The following is a 24,813-nucleotide window of genomic DNA, read 5'->3' as shown; positions in this document are numbered from 1 at the left end:
TTTGGGGCCAGCACTGCGTTCGTTCCAGGCAAGAAGGATGGAGTTAATGGAAAATTTCCTAGTTGAGCTATGTATGCTTTTTAACACACTAAGGCAAGAATTATGCAGGATCTGTTGAAGTCCCCACAAGGGAGTCAAAGAAATTAGCTGCATTTAACTTCTTTTCTCTTTGCCATTTTGGGTAACCATGTTTGAAACAACCATTTAGACAACTTTTCATGTGAGGAGTCCCTAGCTCACCTCTAGGCTGTGAGTACCATGACTTTCCTCTTTCCCAAATTTGATTTGTCCCTAGATTATTGGGGATTCATCTTTCAGTATTTTTTTTCCAGCCAAGAATACATGGTGGTATGTTATCTGAGCCTCTGCCCATCAGAGAATCCTTTCTGTTCTTTCCACACAGAGATCATTATTTGAAGAGTATAGAATTATCACCCCATAACTCTACAGATGTTCTCCATTGCCTTCTTGCTTCTTAATGTTGCAGAAAAGCCTAAGACCAGTTGGTTTTCTTTTTTCATTTATAGAAGACCAGCTTTTTCTCTCTGCCTGATCACTTCAAATATCTTTGAAAAATTTTTTGAAATCCTGAAATTTTAGCAGTTTCATTTGGGCTTATTTTAGGAATCTTTCGGCTCAGGGCAATTTAAAAAACAATCTTTCCTCACTTACTGTGTCCCTTTGATTTGCTCTGGGGTCTTTAAGATGACCGATGACCAAGAGCTAAACTTTTATCCCTGTCCTACCTATCTAGGTAGGACATCTTTTCTCACATTATTGTTATTATTTTTTACTTTTTTCTTTCCTTTTTCTATGCATTCTGAGAGAGGTTTTCAAGTTTGTGCTCTCCCTGTGGGGAACAACTGTTTGATTTCTGCATTGTTAATCCTCCCCTTCACTGCATGAAACATAGGGGCGCTTCAGCTCCAGCATTCTAGATGCCATATAGTCTTTCCTTACCTCCTCCAGCTTCCATTTCATTTTTGGCTGTGGCTCAGCCAATTTATAATCCCATTTTTCATCCCATTTCAGGGTTCATGTTTTCTTGAATTGAGAGAACACAGTTGCTGTCTCCTGGGCTTTTGTTTTGTTTTTTTGTAATAATTTCCCTTTCCTTGCATCCTGAGAGAGCTATTCCTCTCCTGTGTTCTCTTTCGTTCTTGTTCAGGCAGGTCTGTCCAGCTTCACCTCCCTTCCCTCTTGCCTCAGCTTTGGAAAGACTGCCCAGGTTGTTCACGGTCATTGCTGCAAAGTGTCGGCACTGGGGGCTGGTCACCACTTCCCTGTAACCAGCACTTGTGGCTAAACAGTTGAGAGAGAGACTCCCTTGAAAGTCTGGAGTTTTGAGTGGAAAGGACAACTAACAAACTCTGCATGTAACTGGGACGATGTGTTGCTGATCCTTCTGGCTACTGTGCCCGCTGCTGCCCCATGTCCTGGCATGTCCCCTTTCAATTCTTTTCCTCACTCTGGTGTATTCCTCCTTCTACAGCTTTGCGCAGACCTCTTCCTCAGTCCCGTTTTCCTGATCACCACCCCCATCAGGAAAGATTCAGCTACCAGACACACCATACCTTCCCCCATGTGCCTCTCATTTAGGCTTCCTGAAATCCCTGGATAGGCTCAGAAGGGGACAGGCCCAGCTACAAGGGTGCACACAGAACTGGGTATAAGTGAAGTGCTATGTAAAACCCCGTGAAAAAGACCTCGGTTTGTTATATTTCAATGGAAACATGAATCACTGGGTGAGCCACATAGCATGGTCAGCAGAATGAGTGGGTAGGCTTGGGCTCACAGAGGCACTTGCTGGACCACTGGGGACCAGGTCTGCTGGTCACACCTCTGCAATCAAAATGGGTGGGAATGGGGTGCCTGGGTGGCTCGTTGGTTGAGCGTCTGACTTCAGCTCATATCATGACCTCATGGTTTGTGGGTTTGAGCCCCACATCAGGCTCTGTGCTGACAGCTCAGAGCCTGGAGCCTGCTTCGGATTCTGTGTCTCCTTGTCTCTTGGCCTCTCCACCACTCATGCTCTGTCCTCTCTCTTTCTCAAAGATAAATAAGCACTAAATAAATTTTTTAAAATGGGTGGGAATGGACTAAAAGACAAGCAGTAGAGGAGGAAACAGAAGTTCCCTAAGGAAGACAAGTAGACAGATGTGCCTCCCAGGTCACTGGATGCACCCCTCCTTCAGCTACAAAGAGAAAGGCACCATTCTGACCCCCTGCTTCTAATAAGTGGGCAGAGTTCATCGTGTCTGGTGATTTTAATTTCCCGCAAGCAAAGCAATTTTACTAGTTTTATTTAGAAAGACTTTTCCAAAGTAGTTTCATTGTGATTACCTTCATTAATGAGCAATCAAAATGCTTCAAAGCAGAAGAGAACACAAGAAGAAGAGAGGCACAGGACAGGACTTACCAGGACAAAGGTGCCCAAACCTGTCATTGCGAAGCTCTGTCTTCCTTCACTAGCTACCCTCATTAGTGTTCTAGACATGGCTCTCCCGTGACATCTGGCAAAGGGCTGGGCACCAGTCCACCCTCGATGGGAACTATGGGTGGCTCCCCAGCCCCAGGATGTGGCAGAGGGCTGAGCCTCAGCTTTCTGTAGCTCCATCCCTTGGCTCTCCTGGCTGAGGACTCAACTCCACAGGAGTGTTGGGTCATTGGCGTGGGCATGCATTCAGTGACATGATTCCCATTCTCTCACTTGGGGACCTCTAAGTGGTTGCATTCATGCACACACTGTGCTGATGGAGATCAGCAGTCACCTACCTCTTCCTGGGTCACTGTGTGCACCTGCCCCCCAACCCCTTGATTTATTTCAGTTAATGTGATACAATGGTAAATGCTCTTCCCTCTCTGTGGAGAAAAAAAAATGGTCCGATTTGGGCCAATGCCTCCCTCTTCAGAAGAGCAGGCAGAGAGGCTGGACGTGCATGACAGCAGCAGGGGCTAGGGGGGAGGCAGGGAGGGTTGAGAACTGAGAGGGGCTGACCCCAGGCCTCTGCTCAACTCCTACACCATCCTCCCCAGCAATGGCTCCCTCAGCAACTTCCATCATCAGGCAAGAGAAGAACCTGAAAGGGATTCCACATGCACAGAAGAGCGCATAAGCCCTTCCCTTCAGCCTGTTAGTAAGCAGAAAACACTTGCAGCCGGGGGGCCCAGAGTCAACATATTTGAGTTGTGGCTGGTGTGACAGCTGCTGAGTTTGTCACACAGATAATTAGATAAACTGCTTGAGCACAGAGATTCAATATGCAGTGTCATTTAGCGGCTGCTACACAGGGTCTTGATCTTAATTGAAGGCGTAATAGGCGAGACCCTTAAAGAAGTCCCAAATCAACTTCTTCTTGCTCCAGTAATTAAACATTTGACTCCTGATCATCATCCAGAGCCTCCCCAGTGTTGGCCATGGGCTCCATTACGTGGTTCTAAGCAGCTAGAGAGCCAAAGGCACCTCTTCTCTCTATGCAAGGCCTTCCCCAAGCAGCCTGCTGGAGAGAAGCTTGGGGGAACAGGAGGTTCCATGTCACCCCCTCCTCTGCCTCCTTCTGTGCCCTTCTTTCCTTGTGTTCCTTCAATACTCTTGATGCTCCACCCCCCACCAGAGAGAATCCAACCTGTCTTTGGGCATGTAAATAAATCCAGCTTTTCCTTTGCTGGGACCCTCTGATGCATACGGCACAGGCCTCTAATGCGGCTTCCCATTCTCTCACTTGGGGACCTCTAAGGGATTGCATATATCCTATTTAACACATAATCATCAATTTGTGTGTTCATCCAAAAAAAATGAATGGAACATCTCCAAGTGCTAGGGCTAAAAGTATAAATCATATTTCCTCACTCATAAGGATACTCAGTAGAGTGGGAAGATGGGCAGGCTGACAAGAAGTTACAAGAGAGGGAGGCCTCTACTCTTGGAAGAAGTTCTGATGGCACCTTGGTCAGCTTGGGGCTCACAGGAAATCCCCAGGCCCCGTGGGTTTAACTCAGGTAAAGAAGGAACTTGGAGATGTTTGGCAGCCCCTGGGCAGGTTGTCTCTTCCAGCCACAGCAGAAACCACACAGCTTTCCAGGGTGGTGGTGAACAGGACGGTGCCCTCCAGGCCACCCACTAGTGGATATGGCAAAATAATGAGAAAGGAAACAGAGAACAGCGGTTAAGAGCTTAGGCTTCCAATGGCCAACGAGGCTCCTTTGACTTCCACTTAGATCTCTCTCGCCTTCCTCACTCTGCTCCAGTTACCCTGGCCTCCTTGTTGATCCCCAAATATGCTGGGTGAGCTCTCGCCTCAGGGTCTTTGCACTGGCCACCTCTTCCCCCAGATTTTCAAACAGCTCACTCCCTAACCTCCCAATTTCCTTCAGGGATCTGCTCAGATGTCTCTTCTCATATTAGAAGCTCTCACCAACCCCTGTGTATGCTTTATTCTCCTCCAGAGCACTTGTTATGGCTTGAAACTCTTCATCTCTTAGGACAAGAGACCACTTGTGCCATCAGGGCAGGAGTCACATGCATTTTGTGCACTACTGTATCCCCAGGGCCTGGAATACACCTGACTCACAAGGGCTGTATGTTTGCTAAATGAATGGATGGAAAGGTGAAGGTAGGGGAGGGCCATGGTCAAAGTCACCTCTTGGAAAGCTCGCTTTTAAAGCCATATAGAAGGTGGGCAAGAAGGAGGAGGTGGCTAGGAGCTGGGAGAACAGCTAGGGGATCCCAGAGGTTGTGCGGGTGGGGAGAGGTATGTGTGGCAGCAGAAGAGGTAGAGACTAAGGGGCAGAGCTAAGAAATTATAGAGAAGTTGGGGCACCTGCGTGGCTCAGTTGGTTAAACACCTGACTCCTGATCTCAGCTCGGGTCACGATCTCGCAGTTTGTGGGATTAAGCCCTGCGTCAGGCTCTGTGATGATAGTGTGGAGCCTGGTTCGGATTCTTTCTCTGCCTCTCTCTCTGCCCCTCCCCCACTCCCTCTCTCTCAAAATAAATAAACAACGTAAAAAGAGAAATTATAAAGAAGTAAGCTTGGCGGGGTTTTATGGTGTGGGGATTCAGCTGCAAGGAGGCAGCATCTCTTGGGGTCCATTCCCCTGGAAAGTGAAGAGGTTGTCGCTATCAATGAGAGAGATGCTCTGTGAGGAATGGGAATGTCAGGGACGGAGGGAGCAGAGAGGGGTGGGGAGTTCATTCAGGACGCACTGAACTGGAGGTGAAATGTGGAGGAGAGATCAGGGGTGAAGATACAGTTGGGTTTTAATGGCATGGAAGGCATGGCAAGAACAGTGAGGGGGTGAAAAGGAAAGAGGAGAGCACTGAGGGGGGCGCAGAGAGAACCCACATGTGGAAAGCTAGTGTGGGGGGCAGGAGCCTGCTGGGAATGGCAGGAGCAAGAGTTGGGGCCACCTGAACACTGATGCCACTGCGGGATGGATGCAGTAAGAGCAGGCCTGGAAAGTGCCATCTGGACATGGTGTCTAGGACATGCTGATCTTAATGGGGATGGGAGTCGGTGTGGACCCTGCCAGGCAGAGTGTGGGGGAGCTGGGGCAGTGGAGGCACCCACCCAGTGCGGGGAGCATCTTGGGTGAGTGGGAGAGAAGGGAGGAGGGGGAACATGAACTGGTGCCTAGAGGGAGGCCGGGATAGGAGGAGACACCCAGAGCTGGCCGAGGTGACCGAGGAGGGGTTGGACATATGAGGGAGGGGTGTCAGGAAAGGGCAGGAAACAGTGCGAGGGCCTCAGAGGCTGCGGCTTGTTTCCATAAGTGAAATCCACGCGGTGCGAGACTTTCTCAGCTCAGTAACTTATTAGCAATTTTTAATTACTGGAATGTAATTAATTCATCCAAAGCACAGCAGTTCTGTGAAGCACACAGTACATGCTGCACTGATAACATTCTTGCACATTTGTGGGGTGCACACACCAAGTTGTTTTCTTGCATAAAACCTAGAGGAAATCTCCCGAGAACATACTGGTTTGTGTGAAGTTGTGTTTCTTGATGGTGGAAGCAGATAGGAGAAACGGATGACTGAGCTCCAACGGCCGCTGCCCTGGAGAAGGGCTGCAGTGAACCTGCAGCTCAGTCACCCCCAGGTGCTTGCACTGGTGAGAGCAGAATCTATGGGGGAGGCTCCGAAACAGGGGACAGTCCATGAAGATCCCTACTTGTCCTTGATGTCTTGCGGGGGGGGGGTGTCTCTGGCTAGAGCGGCCCCCATATACTGGCCCCGAGAATGCTGGGGACTGGAGGTGGACCCCTCTTTTGGCTGTCAATTCCACAAGGTCAGACCTGGAGTCCTGATCATACGGGTGTCCTCAGGTCCAGCACAGCCTGGCACCCAGGAGACACTCGATAACGCCTGTGAAGCTGGGTGGCTTGGCAGGGAATGGCCACACTCTCCTGTGTGGAGCTCAAAGCGAAGGCCAGGAAGGGCACTGGGCACACGGAGATTGCTCTGCAGGATTGGAGGAGCAGCGGCGGCCTCTGGGCACAATGTGGGTGGGGCCAGGAGTAGAAGTGCAACTTGAAGAAATTGGAAACAGGAAAGAGGCTTTGGAGAGAAAGTGGAGGCCAGTGCCAAAAAGCCAGGAAGGGCCTTCAGGTTGGGGTTAGAGGCTTTGCTGGTTTGTCCTGGGGCTCCTTCCAGCAGCCTCTGGGTGATCCTGAGTTCCTAACCCTTCCTCTCAGGGGCGAGAGTGGTCTGGTGCTGTGATGTCAGAGGCCCCACGAGTTTGGCATGACTGAACCAGCTTTCCCGGGGCAGCTCCCACCTGGGCTTCTTGATAACCTGGGCAGTAGGCCCCAGTCCAGTAGTGCCCAGGCCTTCCCCATGGACCAAGGCTCCTGAGCCCTCCACCTCTGCACCAGGAGGTCTCTCGGGGAAAAGGATAAAGCAAGTGCGTGTGCTATGAATGTGCCTTGCTGGGACAAACGGTGTGGAAGCTGTGGGCGCTTCTGAAGGGCGGGCTGCAGAGGTGAGGCAGAGCCCACATAACCCCGGCCCTCTCTGGGCCTCAGCATCCCTGTCTGGGGAATGGGCAAGTTGGACTGGCTCATCAGACACGCAGTCCGCTTGGGCGCAAACTGCCTGGCCTGGTGCGAGGGCCTTTCTCAGTGCACCTTCCTCCCATGCCTGCCTTTATCCGGCGTGGACCTGTGCTCCCCAGGATCTGCATTTCAGTCCCTTCCTCTTCTCTCAGTCTACAGGTACCTTCCTGACTGTACCCCTAGGATGCCCTCGCGCCCTCAATCACCCTTGGAGACGCACCTCACTGTCTCTTCCCTAGACGTGCCCCTTCTCACCCTCAGCTGGCAGTTCCCAAAAGCCTTTCCAGAAACTTCCTCTAGACCCAGAATTAGGGACTATTGGATCTTCTTTTGCATCTCTAACTCTCTAGGTGAACTTAAAGGATTCATTACATTTCTTTCTAGAACAGCAAGGCAGCTGGAGAAGCTGAATTTAGTGTGGATGTTTGGAGATCAAATTCTAGCCACTCATTAAATAAATATGGAGAACCAATGATCTTCTCTCTCCTCATTCACAGAAGCACCCACCTCCTGGAGCTCTCAGCTCATACACAGCGCTGCACGAGGGCGGCACCAGCCCCTCAGTTGTATCCCTAAGTTTGCAACAGCATCCCCATCATCCTGATGCTGCTTAGAGAAGAGAGCGCACTATGGGTCAGGCACTGCTGCTTTCTTGCTCATGGCACCATGTGAGGTAGGTGCTACGGGCATTCACGTTTGACAGATGCGGTAAGTGAGGCACAAAGAGCTCACCTGCCTCGTCCAGTGAGGTGTGGTATGGCCCCATGACTGATCTCAGGCCAGTACCTTTGAGCCTGTGCCACACTGCCCCCCAGCCTGGGCCTCCCTGGGATGCTGTCACCATGCTCTTGCTCAGGCCTTAGCACATCCCTGGCTGCAGGGGCCTGCTCCAACAGAGTGAGACCAAAGGCTGGGCCCCCACATGGGAATGTGAGTAGCTCTCCCTGGCAGGGCAGAAAAGACTTGCAAAAAGTATGAAACCGGCCTCGAGGTAGTGAGACCTAATTTAAGTTCCTAAGGCAACAACATTCAAAGTAACAGCAATAATGCAACAACAAGAAGAAAAGAAGAAGGAAGTCCTTTGGCAGCACGACCTATCTGTTGTGCCTGGCAACAAAAGGGTGGGTTTTTATGGCCCTGTTGTGTAGTAACACTTAAAGATTTGTTAGTGACCCTGTTTAAATTTACACATGTTTAGATGTTTGGTTAAAATTTTTGGTTACATTTTTAAATTTAAAAATTAAAAATTTTTAAATGTATGTTTAAATTTTGGGTTAAAAATGGAAATCATCTCCTCCAATTTCACGAGCCTGGGAACTCTCCTCTGAAGCACCAAAATGCACCTAAAACACCATACGGGATGAGGAATCTCAAGATCCATTTAGAACTGTAGCCCTAACAGGCTTCTTTCTTCCATAATTTCATGGTTTGTTTGGAAAACTGCCCAACTATGATACTGTATCATCTGGGATAATACAACCCTGGTGTAGTGAGTGACGGCTGAAAGGCAAGCTTGTCTTCTGGAAGAATACGAGAGATACAGCGTGCATTCAAATCCGAGACAGAAAAACAATTTTAAAAGTGCCAACGGGTACACAATACCATGTCACAAGGTAACTTTTAAAACACAAAGTCTAAAGAAGTTAAAGTTACAGAGAATTCCACCCACTATCTTGGTGTTCTCTGGTGGTATTTGGGGCTGACGACAAATATGACTCTGATTTTGCCGCCAGAAGAAAGAGAGAGGACATCCTATATCCCACTGTCCCCCTGATTTTTGGCGACAGAGACCCTGCCTGGGATGTCCAGAAAGCTGGTATCAAAAGCTACAAATATGAGCTGCAGCGATGCTTTTGAGTTCAGTTTTGCTTTTCTCAAATGCTAATGATCTCTAAAATGATGTTATATTTCATTTCACATTCACAAGGAATTCTATTGCCATAGCAACTGGAATGTGATACCACAAGTTTTCTTGAAAATGGGGCTTAGAATATCGCCTCTCCTCCCCTGCGGGGCACAAGGGCCATGGTACCCATGCAGTGCTCAGGAGAACCTACCCCCCCCCCCACCCTCCTCCCCACCAAGGGCACAAGGGCCTGGCCGCGGAGGGTGCGCTCTAAACTGAGGCCCCTTGGAATCCACCACCACGTTCCCCTTTCTCTCCACACTCCGGCCCCACAAGGAGCGTCCTAAGAGAGACTCTGGGGCGCAAATCAAACTGGGAAATGAAGTCAGAACTTCTTTTTGTAAAGACTGGTAGAAAAAGAGAATGGAACATGGATGAATTTAGAATTTTTGTTTCCATGAAAAAACAAGGTGTTTTTCAGTTTCCTCTATCAATAACTCCCCGGAAATTAGGGACAAAAGACAAATTGTCATCGGTGGGGCTGAAGATGCCATTAAATATTCTGCTGTCTTGAGGTGGGGTTGTACTATAGTGTCCTTTACCCCCTCTCCTTTCTTCTAAGACCCTACCCCCCAGCCCTCTGTCACTCTGTTTCTTCCTGCTCCCCATTGGAACCATGGCTCTGGTGAAGGTGGAGAGGTGCTTACCCAAAGCCCCCTCCCTAGGGCTGGCCTGCCTCCCATCCCTGCCAAGGCCCTGGGGTCGGTGAATAGGTCCTCCCTGTTTGCTGGGCACTCCCTGTGGGAATGCTGGAGGAGAGAGTCGGGCCGGCCTTCCCATTGCCTAGGACTTGAGCTGACCTGAGCAGGAAGCAGAGAAGGCTCCTCCATGGGATCCAGACCCACCGGGGTAGGTCTGCAAAAAGGGGAGTCCTGGTTCCAGTTAGGCATCTCCAGGATCCACAGGACCTGACCCTCAGCACCTTACTCCCCAATCCCACCCACCAACAAGCCATGGAGGCCCCATACCTGCTAGGCAGGGTCCTTGTTCCTGCCTCTGTGGTCCCTGCATGATCTCCTCTCCTCCCTGCTCTACATCTGAGGCCACGTTAGATTAAAGATGAGTACAGGTATCATTAATACACAACACTTGCGACGTGCCTGCCACATGCTAGGTGGTTTCTATGCGGCATCTCATTTACATTTCTCCACAGAGCAAGTTGTACTGCCAATAAGCCCCGTTTTATAGCAAAGGGAAAGGCCCAGAGAAGCGGAGTGATGTGCCCAAGATCACACAGCTGGAAAGTGGCAGAGCCGGGCTGCCCCAAGTCTCTCTGGGAGCTTGTGGGTACTGCTGTTCAGTAGGTGGGCATTCACAAAATCTGTATAAAACCTCAATGAATCAGAAGGATTCGGTGGATAAATTCAATCAGCATGAAGCAGAACTGAGCCCTAATCTGCTTGCACCAGCAGCCCCCATCCTCTCCAGCTCTCCCCCATCATCCCTCACTGAGGCAGGTTTCACGGTGGTGGTTTTTCCCTGGCCTGACATGAGAAATGCTGTTTGAATAACCGATGGTGAGGGAGGCTGGGCACACTCTGATGCAGAAATAAAAACCTTTAGAAAGATGCAATTTGGGGGATATTGGAAACTGGAGAACGGAACATCAGTCTATAAAATTCAACATGGCCAATAAAGCTGGAGCGAGTGGTCAAGTGTTTTAGTGCTCACAGGGCTGGGGAATCAGCAGGCATGAGGCTGGGCAGAGCTTTCAGACCAGGGACATTTTTCCTGGACTCATTTTGGCCTCATTTCCATAATGTGCCTCATGATTTCTGAAGCACCTCAGCATTAGTGTCATAAGCACAGCCATGAAAGTGTCCAAGACTATTCCCATCACAGGAGAAACTCAACCTAGCAGAGCACTGTCGGTTCTAGGACACGTCCCTCCCGTGCTCCCGCTGCCACAGCCCACGTGTGGAAGTGGGAAAGTGGCCCTTCACGGGGCAGCAGGCAGCACTGGTAGTGGCTGCTTCAGGTCAACAGACCTGTGCTTTGCTGCTGAGAATGCCCTGATGTCCTGGTCACACCACTGTGGCCTGGGGGCCTGTAGGGAGGGGCCAGAGCTCTGTCCCTCCCCTCTGGATGCCTGGGAGACTCAGCAGCCCATTTTCTGTCTCCACTGTAGGCCCGTGCTGGGTTTTCTCCTGAGCATTCTCTTCCCCTCCCTGCCCTATCCCAAAGGTCTGCCTAGATTCTGTTCTCCAAGGAGCCCCCTCTAAAGGCCGGGGATCTCTGGAGGTGGACACACATAAAACATGCATCGCCGAAATGCTGCTGCTGCTATCCTTTGGCTAAAGCTCCAGCCTTCCTCTTTCTCTCCTGCCTTTACACATTCAACCTGCAGACTCAGCACCCAAGCCATTTGTCAAAAGGGCATTAGAAGATCCATCCTCAAATCCAAAAGCAAAGGGGCAAGGAGGCATCCTCCTACCTTTAAGGAAGCAGTCCTTGCTGCGGACGATGACGATCTTCCTCCCCAGCAAGCAAGCAGCACGGTGGAGCTCACAATGGTTCTCATAAAACCTCCCATCGGAGCCACACACAGGCATGTAGCTAGGCCTGCATGCCTCCAGGCACCGGCATTCGGGCTCCCCCGTCTCTCTGCTGAGCATGCACCTGCTCCCACGGCTGCAGAACTTCTTCCCACAGGATGCTGGCAGCCCGTCGTGGCCAGAAAGTCCTGCCAAACACACAGACACAGAGGGTCAGCTGCAAGCATTCAGTGGTGGGGGTCATGGGCTTCCTTTGTGGTTGCATTTGCCAGTGAAGCCAAGGCCTGGGGGCTCAGGGTGTCCAAAAAAGTCTGTGCCCTACTGACAGCAGGTGGCCATGGATGCCAAGAGCAGTACCCTGCTGTACAGCATTCAGGTTTTATGGCTGGCTCACACCTAGCATGTCAGGCACCACCCCTGCCCACCCTGGGAGGGAAGAGTCAACAGGGGACCACATGGCAGTAGCGAAGTGCCAGTGGACCCTGCCAACTGAGAGTAGGATGGTTTGCCAAAAGGCAGAGGCTCGAGTCACAGCTCCCATAACCACAGGGCAGGGACAGACCTGATGTGAGGAGGAGTTTTGTACAGGGGTGGGGTGGGGAGGGGAAGGATGCCAAGGTGTGATTCTGGGAGACATAGAATACCAAGCCATGGAAGTTTGGTCAGGTATGTTAGGCACTGGGGAGCTATTGCAGAGGCCAGGGAGTCAGCGTGGAGTAAGAAAGGAGAAAGTGTTCGGGATGGGGGGCAGCCAAAGCAGAGAGGCTGGAGGTTGACCTTTCTCTCTAAGGAGAATGTGGTTCTCTAGGATACACATCACCAGCGATGGGACCAGTAGCCTTTCTCTACTGCCCATCCTTTTCTAGCACCAAGCACAAAGCTGCAGCCAGGACAGGAAGGCTGAGACCCTGGGCATGGCTGCTGCCATGCTGCTAGGCATCTGCTGCACCCAACATATGAGCACAGTGACGTGAGGCAGTGGTGCCGGAGCCCACATGCCCAAGTAGGCAGGGCAGCTGGTAGAGCATCTTATTGCTGGAAGGGTCCGCTTAGGCTAACGGCCAGGCAAGTGCCCCAAAACATCATTCCACTCCGCTAGAGGAGCCCAGAAAATGAGATGATTGCCATGTAGCATTAATGGCAGCAAGCAGAAATTGAGAATAAGAAAGGGATATCAAAATACAAATAAAACACAAATTCCGATTTTGTGGCCACAGAAGCCTTTGCTTTTAAGTTTTAGAGAAATCTTCAGAATACTCTGTGAGACAGAATGGCCCCAGAGGTCAACACTGAACCTTTGGTCCCAACTCTGATACCAGGAGATTAAAATGTCTGAGGGAAAAACAACCTTCTTTTTCTTGTTTTTGGTTAAGCCTGCTTTTCATCATTCTAGATTTGAAAGGAAAAAAAATCAGTTATCAATAGATTAGCTGCTTGATTCAATAATTCATTTAAATTCTTCCAGCCTTGGCAAGCTAAGAATTATTGACTTTTTCTTGAATCATAATAAACTAGAAGGTCAAAATATCTCTGAGCAGTGTAAAAGTGTGGATCCTAAGCAGGCACGTGAATCTCCTTTATCCACTTGGCTGATGTTTGCATGTCACGGTGGAGGCTCGGCGGCATTCATCAGCTCCCGCGTACATCTTTCTGTCAAGGTTGACAGGCAGAGGGGAGCTGAGGGTGCGTGGCAGTAGGAGGCCAGGGGCTGGAGGCCCTCCACCTACCGTGTTGATGGCTGCTTTGCCACAGAGTGCGTTTGATTAACACTACTCTCCTGGGTGGCTGCAAAATGGGTTACCCTGGAAAATGCTGGCGGCTATTAGAAGAAACTAATACGGCTCTAAAAATACCAGCCTTTGTTTCTTTCCCAAGACAGCCAGGGCACAAATCCGTGCTGTTGTATCACTGTTTTAATAAACTTCCCCATGTGACAGGAAGGGCACTCACTAATCGCCCCAGTTTGAAGAAGCACAGCCAATGTTTCTGAGTGTCTGACCTCTCAGTTCCTGCTTTAGGGCATTTGCCCTGGCTCTACTGCCCACTCAGGCTGCACTCACTTTCCAGCTAACTCAGCTCCAACTACTCACCCCTGGGGTCCGGGGCCTCTCTGAGGTGCTTCCTGACAGTACAAGTCTGAGCACTCCTTCTCTGGATTCCCTTCTTGAAAATGCCTGTGCCACTCTGTGGATGAGGGAGGCCCTACAGGTATGGGACCTTTGTCCTCATGCAGCCCCAGACACTTGGGCTTTAAGAAACACAGTAGTTTTATTTTTATACATTTTTAAATGTGTATTTATTTTCGAAAGAGAGTGTGAGCAGGAGGGGGGGGAGAGAGAGAGAGAGAGAGAGAGAGAGAGAGAGAGACAGAGAGAGAGAGAGACAGAGGATGTGGAACAGCCTCTACACTGACAGCAGAGAGCCCAGCCTGATGTGGGGCTTGAATTCATGAACTGTGAGATCATGAACTGTGAGATCACGACCTGAGCCAAAGTCTGGCGCTCAACCTGCTGAGCCACCTAGCAGCCCCAGAAAGAGTAGTTTTCAAAGGTGACCTCCTTAATTCTGACTTGGTGCCATGGCTCAAACCTCAGGTTAGAGGTTGAGATAGGGAGGGTAGTGGGGGCCCCATGTCCCCGAGGGAGGACCTTTTAAGGGATGCATCTCCTCTTGCCTCCTCCAGGAGGGCAGGAGGGAAGGCGGAAGGAGGGAGACACAAAGGGGAGACAAAGGTCCAGGGAGGTGGGCCTTGTGGGGTAAAGGAGACTAGAATCTGGAGTGACTGAGCAAGAAGGGACTCAGAGACCACCTAATTCAGCCTAGACAGTTAAAGCCAGCCCACAGTGGATGGCAGGGTAGAGGATGAGCAGAACCCCCTCTACCTGATCCTTTCTTCTCTGAAACACCGGCAGGCCCAGATCACAGTGAGTGCCTCTGAATACCAGCAATGGACATTGTGCCCTCCAGTGCCCATGTAGGAGGTATGACTGAGGCCTCCCCCATAGGCTGTGCTCTGGAGAGTTAGTGTTAAGAAAACACGTGCCAACTTGTGCTTACAGAGGTCATCAAGAACACTCAGATTCTCTCTGACACGGAAATTGGTGGTTGGCAAATATTTGGTTCCTAATTATTTGCAATTAAGGCAGAAAGAGCTGTACAGCCATGTACCTGCCTTTCCCAATCCGTAGCCAGCAGGCCCCTCAAAGAGCTGGGAACGCCCTGCACAGAGGTAGGTCTGGAATCCCATCCTTGGCCAAAGAGACACAGACCAAGCAGTGGGTTGTGCACTAAACAAGCCCCTTGTTACCACTTCCTCCTTGTTATTAAAACAGAATGAATTCCCCAGTCCTAGTGGGACTATGATAAAACAGTAATGGGAAAGGTAACCAAGTGAGACCGTCAGCAACTGCCTACAGTATTTATGAGGACGACCATGATGCATGAAAAAGATATAATGTGCTTAATTTATAGTCATAAAGAAAGTCGTTTACCCAGGTTAGAAACTGATCATCTTACCAAATAAGCTGCTTTTAGACACTAATTAAATTTACTGAACACAGTTAGAAATGGGAATTGTTACATGAAAGTTATGGCAGCAGAGAAACAAGCCCATTTGTACCAGTTGGTGCTAGAGACCCCCCTCTGTGACTCGGACCAGGAGTCTTGATTTGAACTCACAGACTTGGGACTGCCATCACCCCCAGAAAAGGTTAAGTTGTGCAGCTTAGGGACAGAGGAAGCCGAGGCCATGGGACCCCCACCCAGGGATCAGACAGAGGAGGTGGGCCCCTCCCTTGTTTTCTCACCACTGACCACCCCACACGGCGCCAAAAATTCAGTGATTTTGTTTCCAAACTCTGACTCAGTCTCTGTAACTGGTTTCCTGGCACAAAGTATATCAGTGAGTGCTTCCCTCTCAGGGATGGTGTCCGGTGGCATGTGAGGGGAAAGAAGCTAGTCTTCTACTTTGGGATGCTAACTGCCTCAGGCAAGACCTCCCAGGGCAGCACTTCTGTCTAGGAACTTGTCCCAGAGAGTGCCCTCTCCATTATGCTGTCTTAGGAGGTTCACTCCTCACCCAGCAAAGGAATAGGGCTGAAATCCTCACTACCTTATCCCACCCTGCCGTAAAGTCACAGTGAGGTCAGACGTTGGCTCTCCCACCCACGCTGTGGGGCCCAAAGCAGGCCAAGAAGAGTGGAATGTGGCTGCAGAAGGCATGTACAGGGCCATAACCCAGCGGCCCTGCAGTGACAGCCTCACTGCTGCCTGCCATGAGCCCAGCCTCGCGCAGCAGTCTCCAGCTTCTGCAGACAACAGGTCCTTGTACAGGAACTAAGTTCCACCTGTCAGTAGACATAGCCCTTTAGAGATGGATTATATGCTTCCTTTTCTTTTCTTTTTAAAAAGTAATTTATTTTGAGAGATAGAAGAGAGCCAGTGGGCATGCTGGGGGAGGGGCGGAGAGACAGGGAGAGAACCTCAAGCAGGCTCCACGCTGTCAGTGCAGACCCAGATGCGGGGCTTGATCCCCCAAACCATGAAGATCATAAACTGAGCTGAAATGAAGAGTTGGATGCTTAACTGACCAAGGCACCCAGGTGCCCCCAAATGCTTTATTTCCTGAGCATCCGTACACTCACCAGGGAGCTGCAGCACATGGCCAGGGTCATGGTCGGTTTTTTTAAGGACCTAGAGCTGAGAACTTGCCTTTGGGAGAGTGCCGTGTGTACAGAGGTGTGCAGCTATACATGGTGTGCCATCCAGGAGCTGTAGGTAATGGTCCCAGGTCTCCCCACCTCCACCCTCCCAAGAAAACTTACATACTCAGACATGCCCAAGGTGGTCGGGAGACAGAGTGGTGAACTTCGACTCCTTCATTGCAGAGAACGCACAAGTGCCGTGTACATGGCTGCAGAACTTGAGGCTGTGTGAGACCCAGCAGAAACCCACCTCCCCCAATCAGTGTGGTTCCTATGCCCCACATGGGTGGTAACATGGGGTGCTTCAGGAGTGCATGCCTGCCAGCTCTCCATCCACCTCTTCAGCCATAATAGTTCTGGAGCACCTCCTATGTGCCAGACCCTATTCTAGCTGCAGGGATACAAGGCAGACCAGGACACTGTCCTCGGGGCAGTACACAGCAGTGTAGGGAGACACACAAGTATGTGAACAGGCAAACGACAAACAGATGTGGGCAAATGACAAAAAAATGCTAGGAAGGAAACAGGGCACCACAGTGGGCCAACGCCATTGGAGTCAGAGGAGCCTCGTTGAGGGGGTGAGATTTGCCCTGAGACCTGAAAGTGAAGGGGCAGAGCCCTGGGGCCAGGGAGAGGGAGAAGCCTGTGGACCCTGGAGCTCAGCGTGCACAGCAAGGGGCAGACACAGGAAGAAGCCCACTCACAATGAAGCAAACCTTGCCTGGCAGACCCAGTCTTCAGGCAGCTGTGAGTGCAGGTGCAAAGATGCCACCTTGCCCACGTGTACCCTTGAAAAAGTGGGGTAACTCTGGCTCTCTGGAAGTGTTTCTCAGCCCCTGAGTAATGAGTGTTGGAGACAGGCCTAATTGCCCTGATGTTCAGCACCCCAGCTCTACTCCTGCCTGAAAGGGGCCCATCCTCAAATACTCCCACCGGCCAGCCAGAAGGCTCTTTGCACCTTCTAGAGCCCTTCTGGCTCTCACCATGAGCCACCTTGGTGGGAACCGACATACCCTTGGGTGCCCTGGGTGCTGGGGTTTCAGGTCCATCTCTGCCCTGGAAAGTCTTATTCCTACTCAAGTGATGGGAAGAGAATCTGTAGTTCCCCCTAGAGAGGTGTGTGTTTCCAGTACCCAGACTGAGAGGGCAATGTATGAAGTAACTACTGTTTACTGAGGCCTGTCCTGCTTAACACTTAGAACACGTGAGCTCATCTAATTCTCCTTTAGTCCTTATAAAAGTCCTATGAAAGAGACACACAGGCTTCATCCTGAGTGTGTATGTACATAGACACATGCCCATGCTACAGATGAGGAAATACAAGTCAAGAAGTGATTTGCCTATGGTCAGACAACAAATGGGCTGTAGGTAGTAGAGCCCAGATTTCAATTAGTCTCACTCCAGATCATGAGATAATCTTCTCAGCTGGGGATGTGGAATTCATGCCAGGAGGGTACACAGTCTGAGCCTCTCCATCAGCAGGACACCTCCAAACATCAGCATGACTGGCCTACGGGATCTCTGCTGCTCATGCACCAAGAGCATGCGGCTCGAAGGGCCATTTAACACCTTCTCTAAGGGCTGGATGTTTACGGAGCTATAGGAGGAAGCCCTGCTTGGGTCTCTGAACATCACAGGGCCAAACCCACTCCTCGTCATGCATTGACCCTTGGCCAGCGGCCCCATCTCTCCATCGGGAGGGATGCCTCTCAGCTGTAGCACCTTCCTACCCCTGTCCCCAGCCCCAGCCTTTTTTTTTTTCTGGAGATTGTTGAGGTCACCCCTGGGCAGATGCAATTTCCTCACAGGGACCCCAAAGGAGAGCCTAAGCTGAGACAATCATATGCTTCTTAAAAGCAGAGTTTTGACTAGCTCTGAAAGACGTGACCCAATTTTCTAGGTCCCATCACTTAACAGAAATATCTGGTTATCCATTTCTGGGAGTTGATGCAGCTTGTCACATGCACTGCTCACAGATAGTAAACTGAGGTTGGACAAACTGGCTTCAAAACAAACCATGACTCCAAAGTCAGAAATGCCTGGAACAAAGGGGAGGGAAGACCTTCAACCTTCAGTGGGCTCTCAGTTCTGGCCAAGGAGTCTGTATCTAACCCACCACTGGGGGCTACATACTATGCAATGTTTCCGGCCAAGGCCTTTGGAGGTGATTATTTCTAATCACAGATGAACACTGTACCAAAGCATACTTTCCCCAAACTTAAAAACATGCCTCTCATGAGAATATAAAGTGAGCACAAGTTGATCATGTATGAAGGGACCACAGGAGTGAGAAGCTGGTTCAGGGGAGAAATGGAAGGGGTATATGAATGGGGGCTGAGCGGGCCAGGTGAGGCACACAGCTGGTGAATGACATACAGGACAAGAAGACACAATTCTGGGGGCATTTTTTCCACCAAGAAGAAACAGTCCACCTTTGTACTGGGTACAAATCTATGAGTTAGCAGCTAACTGCAGAGTAAGGGCCTTGAAACAGTAGCACCTAGTGAGATAAACAGAGTTGCATCCTCTCGTCCAGATCATAAACAACCCTTGGGTGAGCCTGTTAAATGCTGCTGAGGGTGACCTGGGAGGATGTGTCACCTGCCTTTTGCCTTATTTCCAAATTTTGGGGATTTCCCCCAGTACCACGGAGTACCTACAGCTATAGATGTCATTTGAAAAGGCCGTCATGGAGTTTCACCTTTCCCCCCTACCCTGGGCATCTCCTGTCCTTGGAGCCCCCAGCCTCAGAGAGACCCCAGAAGGGAGGACACAGAGCCCCCAACCACTGAGCTCAGCTTTGCTGTCACAGCTGAGAACTCCCATGTGGGAAGGGCACCTGGTGGTGCAGAGCAAGAGTGAGCTGGGGCAGGGGTGCATCACCAGATGCAGGGTTAAGCCTCAGTATTGACAAAGCCCTGAATTCCTACCCTTGTCAGCCATGTGACCCCTGCCAAGTTCCCAACCCATTTTTCCCTCTGATTTTTTTTAAAAAGTTTTATTTAGTTTTATTTTTGAGAGACAGAGACAAAGCATGAGCGGGAGAGGAACAGAGAGATGGAGACACAGAATCCGAAGCAGGCTCCAGGCTCTGAGCTGTCAGCACAGAGCCCGATGTGGGGCTCGAACTCACGAACTAGGAGATCATGAGCTGAGCTGAAGTTGAATGCTTAACCGACTGAGCCACCCAGGAGCCCCACCTACTTTAAAAAAGAAGACAACGATGGTTTGATGCTTACAGGATTGTTTTGAGGACTAATTGAGATAATTCATAGAGAGAACTTGGCACATCATAAGTGTTCAATTCAAACAGTGACAGAGTGAACAGTACCGAAAGCTATGAAGCCATTTGGTTTTACTGACGCAAGTGGACACAAGTGTGGGCTAGTGACGGTCTTCAGGAGGCCCGCCTTAATGAAAAGGAGAGCATAATTACACTGAGATATAAGTTGTACTGACTGGCTCTAAAAGGCAGACTCGAAACAGCAAGCTTCAGCATGTCTCAAGGACATGCTTCCCTTTGCAATTTCGCCCTGGGGATTCGCTCGCACTGTGTAAACTCTGCCCAGCCTCCAAGGTGAGGGAGCCTGAAATCACACATTCTGAGGGCAGAGAACTGAATGGCTGCCCCAACCTCTGTGGGCTCCACTCAATATCTCAGGGCCTCTACCCTGCCAGGAGAGCCTGGAGCTCAGCTTCAAAGACAGCCCATGGCCCGCTTACCACGCTCAGGTCCTGGTGTGTTTCCTTTCCTTCTGGGAGCCCTTCATGCCGTGATGTCACCTTGATCTCTACTTTGTGTGACAACGGTGAACTGGCTTGACTCATGATTTTTAGAGCTTTCTCCCCGAGGCCTCCCGTAGGCATACTCCATCTAAGACGGGCTTCCGGGCTGCTGGCCAGCACACAGCACTTTGCACAGCACAGGTGGGGACCTCCTGCTTCTCTGGATCTTCAGACAGAACAGCGGGTCCTGGGGCAGGGCCCTCAGCAGCTGGACTTCACAGTCATTTGATGCTCTCGGGCCAGGGATGGCGATGTCTCTCTGGTATCAGGGCAAGAGCCAGGTTCTCCTTCTTATGTTTAGAGTGCAGTAATGGGCCTGACACAGAGTGGCTGTGGGAAGTGCCAGGGGAAAGACTGAATTTGATTAAGCTTGCCGGCCAGAGATCCAAGTTCTCAGAAATCAGTGGTTTTAAAGAAGCAGACACAGTGAGTAGCAGAAAGAGTGGGCACCGTGGAAAGCACAGGGCAGGCAAGTCTCCTTCCTGTGTGAGCCTCAGTTTCCTCAACAGGATCACGAGGGGCTTCTACAGAGATCCCGTGAGACAGGAAAAACAATGTCATGCCAGTGAATTTAGGAATATAAAAGCCCGTGTCCTACCTCGCCTGTCTTTGGCTATAATAAAACCATCTCTTCTTTGCCTTTGTGTCTCGGTTTGCCCTTATCAAGCTACCTCAACGGGCTTCTGAAGGGTTATTTCATAGACCTTCTTAAAAAGAAAAGCTGCATGAAAATGGGAACCACAATAGGATTTTTGCCCTTGGGAGAGTTTCTTTTGCAAAATGGTTTTGTTTTAGAGCACTTCCTCCAAATGTATTCCTGTCCCCAAGTTCCCGTTCTTTGCCTAAAGCCTCTTCAGTTTGCATCTGTCTTATTCTCTGCCACCAGACCTCTCATTTTTCCTTCTGGTTCCAAGCTCTCTTGTCACTTTCTCTGGCTCCTCGGGGCTCCCTGAATCTTCGAGCCGAGGGGGCCAGATGTTGCCGCTCTCGATGGGTCTCTACTCTCCCGCTGATACCTCATTATGTGGGTTCTTTCCTGCTTCTCTACCAACTAATGATTCAAGGCCATGACACCGTGGGCTGCTTCCAATTATTTCAAGGCTTATTGCAGAGACTCTCAGCATGAGGCACCATGGTGCTCCCCAACATTTATGCTCCAGACTTACGAGCATGGAGGGGAGGCGACTTTCTTCTAGGGCCCTTTACCTGCTGTATAAGAGCTGCCCCCAGGTCAACATCTTGCCTTGGTAGATCACTTATCACAGATGTGTGTCACAACTAGACAGAATAGCATGATCATCTCCTTGATTATTCTGTTATTTTTTTAAAAATGGAGCTCAATTAGAATATCTATTATTCGTGTAGAAAAAAAATCAGTACTTTCTAATCAGAAGGGTGTCAATTTCTCAAAGATCTGCCCTTTTCTCTCAATGGGATTAGCAGCCATATTATCAAAACAAAGCTTAGTAACAGTATCAAATAGATAATATCATTTCTTCTCTTGTCAGCTCCCACCCTCTGACTTTCCTGAGCCAATCAGCTGTTGAGGCCTCTGACAGGTGGGTGCAAGGTATCATGGGAGGCTGGCTGCTTTCCCGGCTCCATGGGTAGTCTGTGTGCTCTACCCCTGAGACCAAGGGAGCCCTACAACCTGTCTACTCCCACATGGAGAACCCTAAAGTCTGCCACCCACTCCTAACCAGGCACTATTTATGAGACCACTACTGCCTTAAGGTCCTTCAGCATGTGAACCTGCGCCCCAGTGAGCAGGCAGTGGGAAATAACCATTTACAGGAGGGGTCTGGTCTCCAAAAAGGGAAGAATGACCAGAACTAGACCTGCGAGAGGAGGAGGATGACAACTCAATAGAGACAGTATAGTACGAGAACTCTAGGAGACTTCAGCACAGTGCAGAGAGGGGTTTTAAAGAGAGCTATGATTTTTTTAAGTTATTTATTTATTTATTTTTAAAAAAATTTTTTTTTTCAACGTTTTTATTTATTTTTGGGACAGAGAGAGACAGAGCATGAACAGGGGAGGGGCAGAGAGAGAGGGAGACACAGAATCGGAAACAGGCTCCAGGCTCCGAGCCATCAGCCCAGAGCCTGACGCGGGGCTCGAACTCACGGACCGCGAGATCGTGACCTGGCTGAAGTCGGACGCTTAACCGACTGCGCCACCCAGGCGCCCCAGTTATTTATTTATTTTGAAAGAGCATGTATGAGCAGTGGAGGGCAGAGAAACAGGGAAAGAAAGAACCCCAAGCAGCCTCCACACTGTCAGCACAGAGACCAATGTGAGGCTCGAACTCACGAACCATGAGATCATGACCTGAGCTGAAATCAAGAGTTGGATGCTTAACTGACTGAACCACCCAGGTGCCCCAAGACAGCTATGATTTTTGAGCCAAAAAGAAAATCAGGGGAATGTAAGGGCAGAACGGTCACTATTGAGACTCAAATTAGTGGCCTCCATGGTCAAGGATGTATCTCAAAGTCCAGTGCAAAAATAAAAATAGGGCGCCTGGGTGGCGCAGATTACGTGTCAGACTCCTGATTTCGGCTCAGGTCATGATTTCATGGTTCGTGGGTTCGAGCCCTGCACTGAATTCCCCACTAGCGGTGCAAAGCCTGATTGGGATTCTCTGCCTCTCTCTCTGTCCCTTTCCTGTTTGAGCTTGCTCTCGCTCCCTCAAAATAAACAAACATTAAAAAGAAATAAAAGTCCTAAACTATAGTAGTCATTCTAAATAAAAACTCTAAGGAAAAAGGAATAGAGGAAAACTCCTTAAATATGGCATCTTACATAGCCAACCACTGTTTCAGTTAAAAGCAGGAGCCAGACAGGGATACCTGTCTTCAGCATTTGTATTCAAAAAGGAAGTATAATAAGATAAGAACATGAAATAATCAGTAAAAATTTGGAAAAGGCAATCGACAACTATATCTTTTTGGTGACTGTATCTGTATACTTAGAAGACAAAGAGACTCCTGTGACAATATTAAAATTGCAAGAGAATTAGGATGAGGTAGTTGAACAGATGATAAATATGCCAAAATCAATCATTCTTCTCTTCATTAGCAATAAATAATTAGAAATGGAAAAGGGAAAAATAGTCCACTCATAATAATGGTAAAAACCATAAAATATTTACGAATAAATTTAACAAGAAAGCCATAAGACCAATACGAAATGACCATAAAATCTTATTGAAGGTCATAAAATAAGATTTGAACAAATGCAAAGGCATTTATTATTCTTGGGTGGAAAGACATTACCATAAATTTACAAATTTAATGCAATCCTTTTAGAATTGGATAAAACGATCTTAAGAAGTTCATTTGGAAAAATAAGTGCCCCCAGATAACCAAGAAAAATAAAAAACAAAAGAAAGAGAGAGAAAGGATTGTTGCCTTAACCACCATCAGAACTTGAAACCAGAACGTCACCACTGCTATGATCAAATCGATGATACTGACCAAGGGAGAGACAAAGCAATGACTGCAGATGTGGCAATGAAACAGAAGAGAGGATCCAGGGGCACCTGGGTGGCTCAGTTGGGTAAGCTTCTGGTTCTGGGTTTCAGCTCAGGGCATGATCTCACGGTTCGTGGATTCAAGCTCTGTGTCGGGCTCTGCACGAACAGTGCAGAGCCTACTTGGGATTCTGTCTCCCTCTCTTTCTGCCTCTCTCTCTCTCTCTCTCTCTCTCTCTCTCTCTCTCTCTCTCAAGATAAATAAACTTAAAGAAAAATGAAGAGAAAATCCAGAAATAAATCCCAGTGTGTGTGTGTGTGTGTGTGTGTGTGTGTGTGTGTGTGTGTGTGTATTTGGTGTATGACAGGAGCGACCACTGCACTGGGAACATGAGGGTCATTTATGTGATAGATGATTCTGAGGTATGTACCTCTTCACCTGGAATAAAAGCACACTGGGACCCTATTTCACACCACATAAACATCAAATTCAAATAGCTAAATGTTTAAATTATTTATATTAAATAATGACTAGCTATGAAAGAACATTTACACACTTGTGGACAGCATCGGGATTACAATAGAGTGAACAATTATGTACTCATTGACCCATTTCAAGGAAAGGAACTGTTTTTTGAGTTTTGAATTTCTTGGCATTGCTCTCATTTCTACTCAGAGGTAAACGTTACCCTCAATTTTGTGTTTACTATTGCTTTGCTCCTGCTTTGTCATTTGACCTCACTCTTTCCAATACATTGCTTGTTCTACATGTTTCTGAATTTTATATAAATGAGTCATTACCTGAGACATAATCCTTCTGCTCCTACACTGTGGGGCTTCACCTCCATCTTTGCATAAGCCTGCAATTCATGTATTTTCCCTTATAGTGCCTGATGTACACACATACCATTAACCACTGGGACAGTCTAGTTAGGTTGTTTATTGCCTTTCCCTACATCCCTCTTGGTCTCTTTATTTCACCTGTCATTTTCTTCCTTCTACTCACACCAAAACTAAATACCCTTCACATAAAGAACCTTCAGAACATATGAACGCCAAACACTCCTTTCCTGACCTGAATACATGACAAGAGCACCTTACTTCTATCTTTATTTCTCATCATTCCCTTTTCTGCCTCAACTTTTCATAGTTATTTGTGTCTAAAATATCCCTGTTATCCTCATTTGGAAGAATTATTCATGCTGGGTAATTAATTCTATGTTTACTGATTTTTTTCTCTTGATTCAATTGCATTGAATCTTCCTCTCCTCTTAGGCTTTCACTGCTGTTAAGATGTCAGCTGACAGTCTTTTCAGTCCTGTGTAGGTAATTTCAGGATCCCTTTGGCTTTCTGCGGCTTCTCTGTGACGTAAGCATGCATGTTTCTCTGTG

The 24,813-nt window shown here is 49.0% G+C and overlaps 1 protein-coding gene across 6 annotated transcripts in view; it reads right to left on the bottom strand.

The window, feature by feature from the left end:
- The window catches only part of FSTL4 (follistatin like 4), a 584,589-nt gene that overhangs the window by 198,241 nt on the left and 361,535 nt on the right, over positions 1-24,813 (bottom strand). For all 6 annotated transcript variants that reach the window (XM_058736382.1, XM_058736366.1, XM_058736397.1 and 3 more), the window contains exon 4: positions 11,397-11,645. In XM_058736382.1, the coding sequence (XP_058592365.1) occupies positions 11,397-11,645 (249 nt within the window). The remainder of the gene's footprint in view (positions 1-11,396; positions 11,646-24,813) is intronic.

The sequence above is a fragment of the Neofelis nebulosa genome, chromosome 1 (genome assembly GCF_028018385.1).
Source record: "Neofelis nebulosa isolate mNeoNeb1 chromosome 1, mNeoNeb1.pri, whole genome shotgun sequence".
Taxonomy (NCBI): Eukaryota; Metazoa; Chordata; class Mammalia; order Carnivora; family Felidae; genus Neofelis; species Neofelis nebulosa.
Note: the sequence above shows the minus strand (reverse complement) of the source record. Positions and strands in the feature narration are given on the sequence as shown.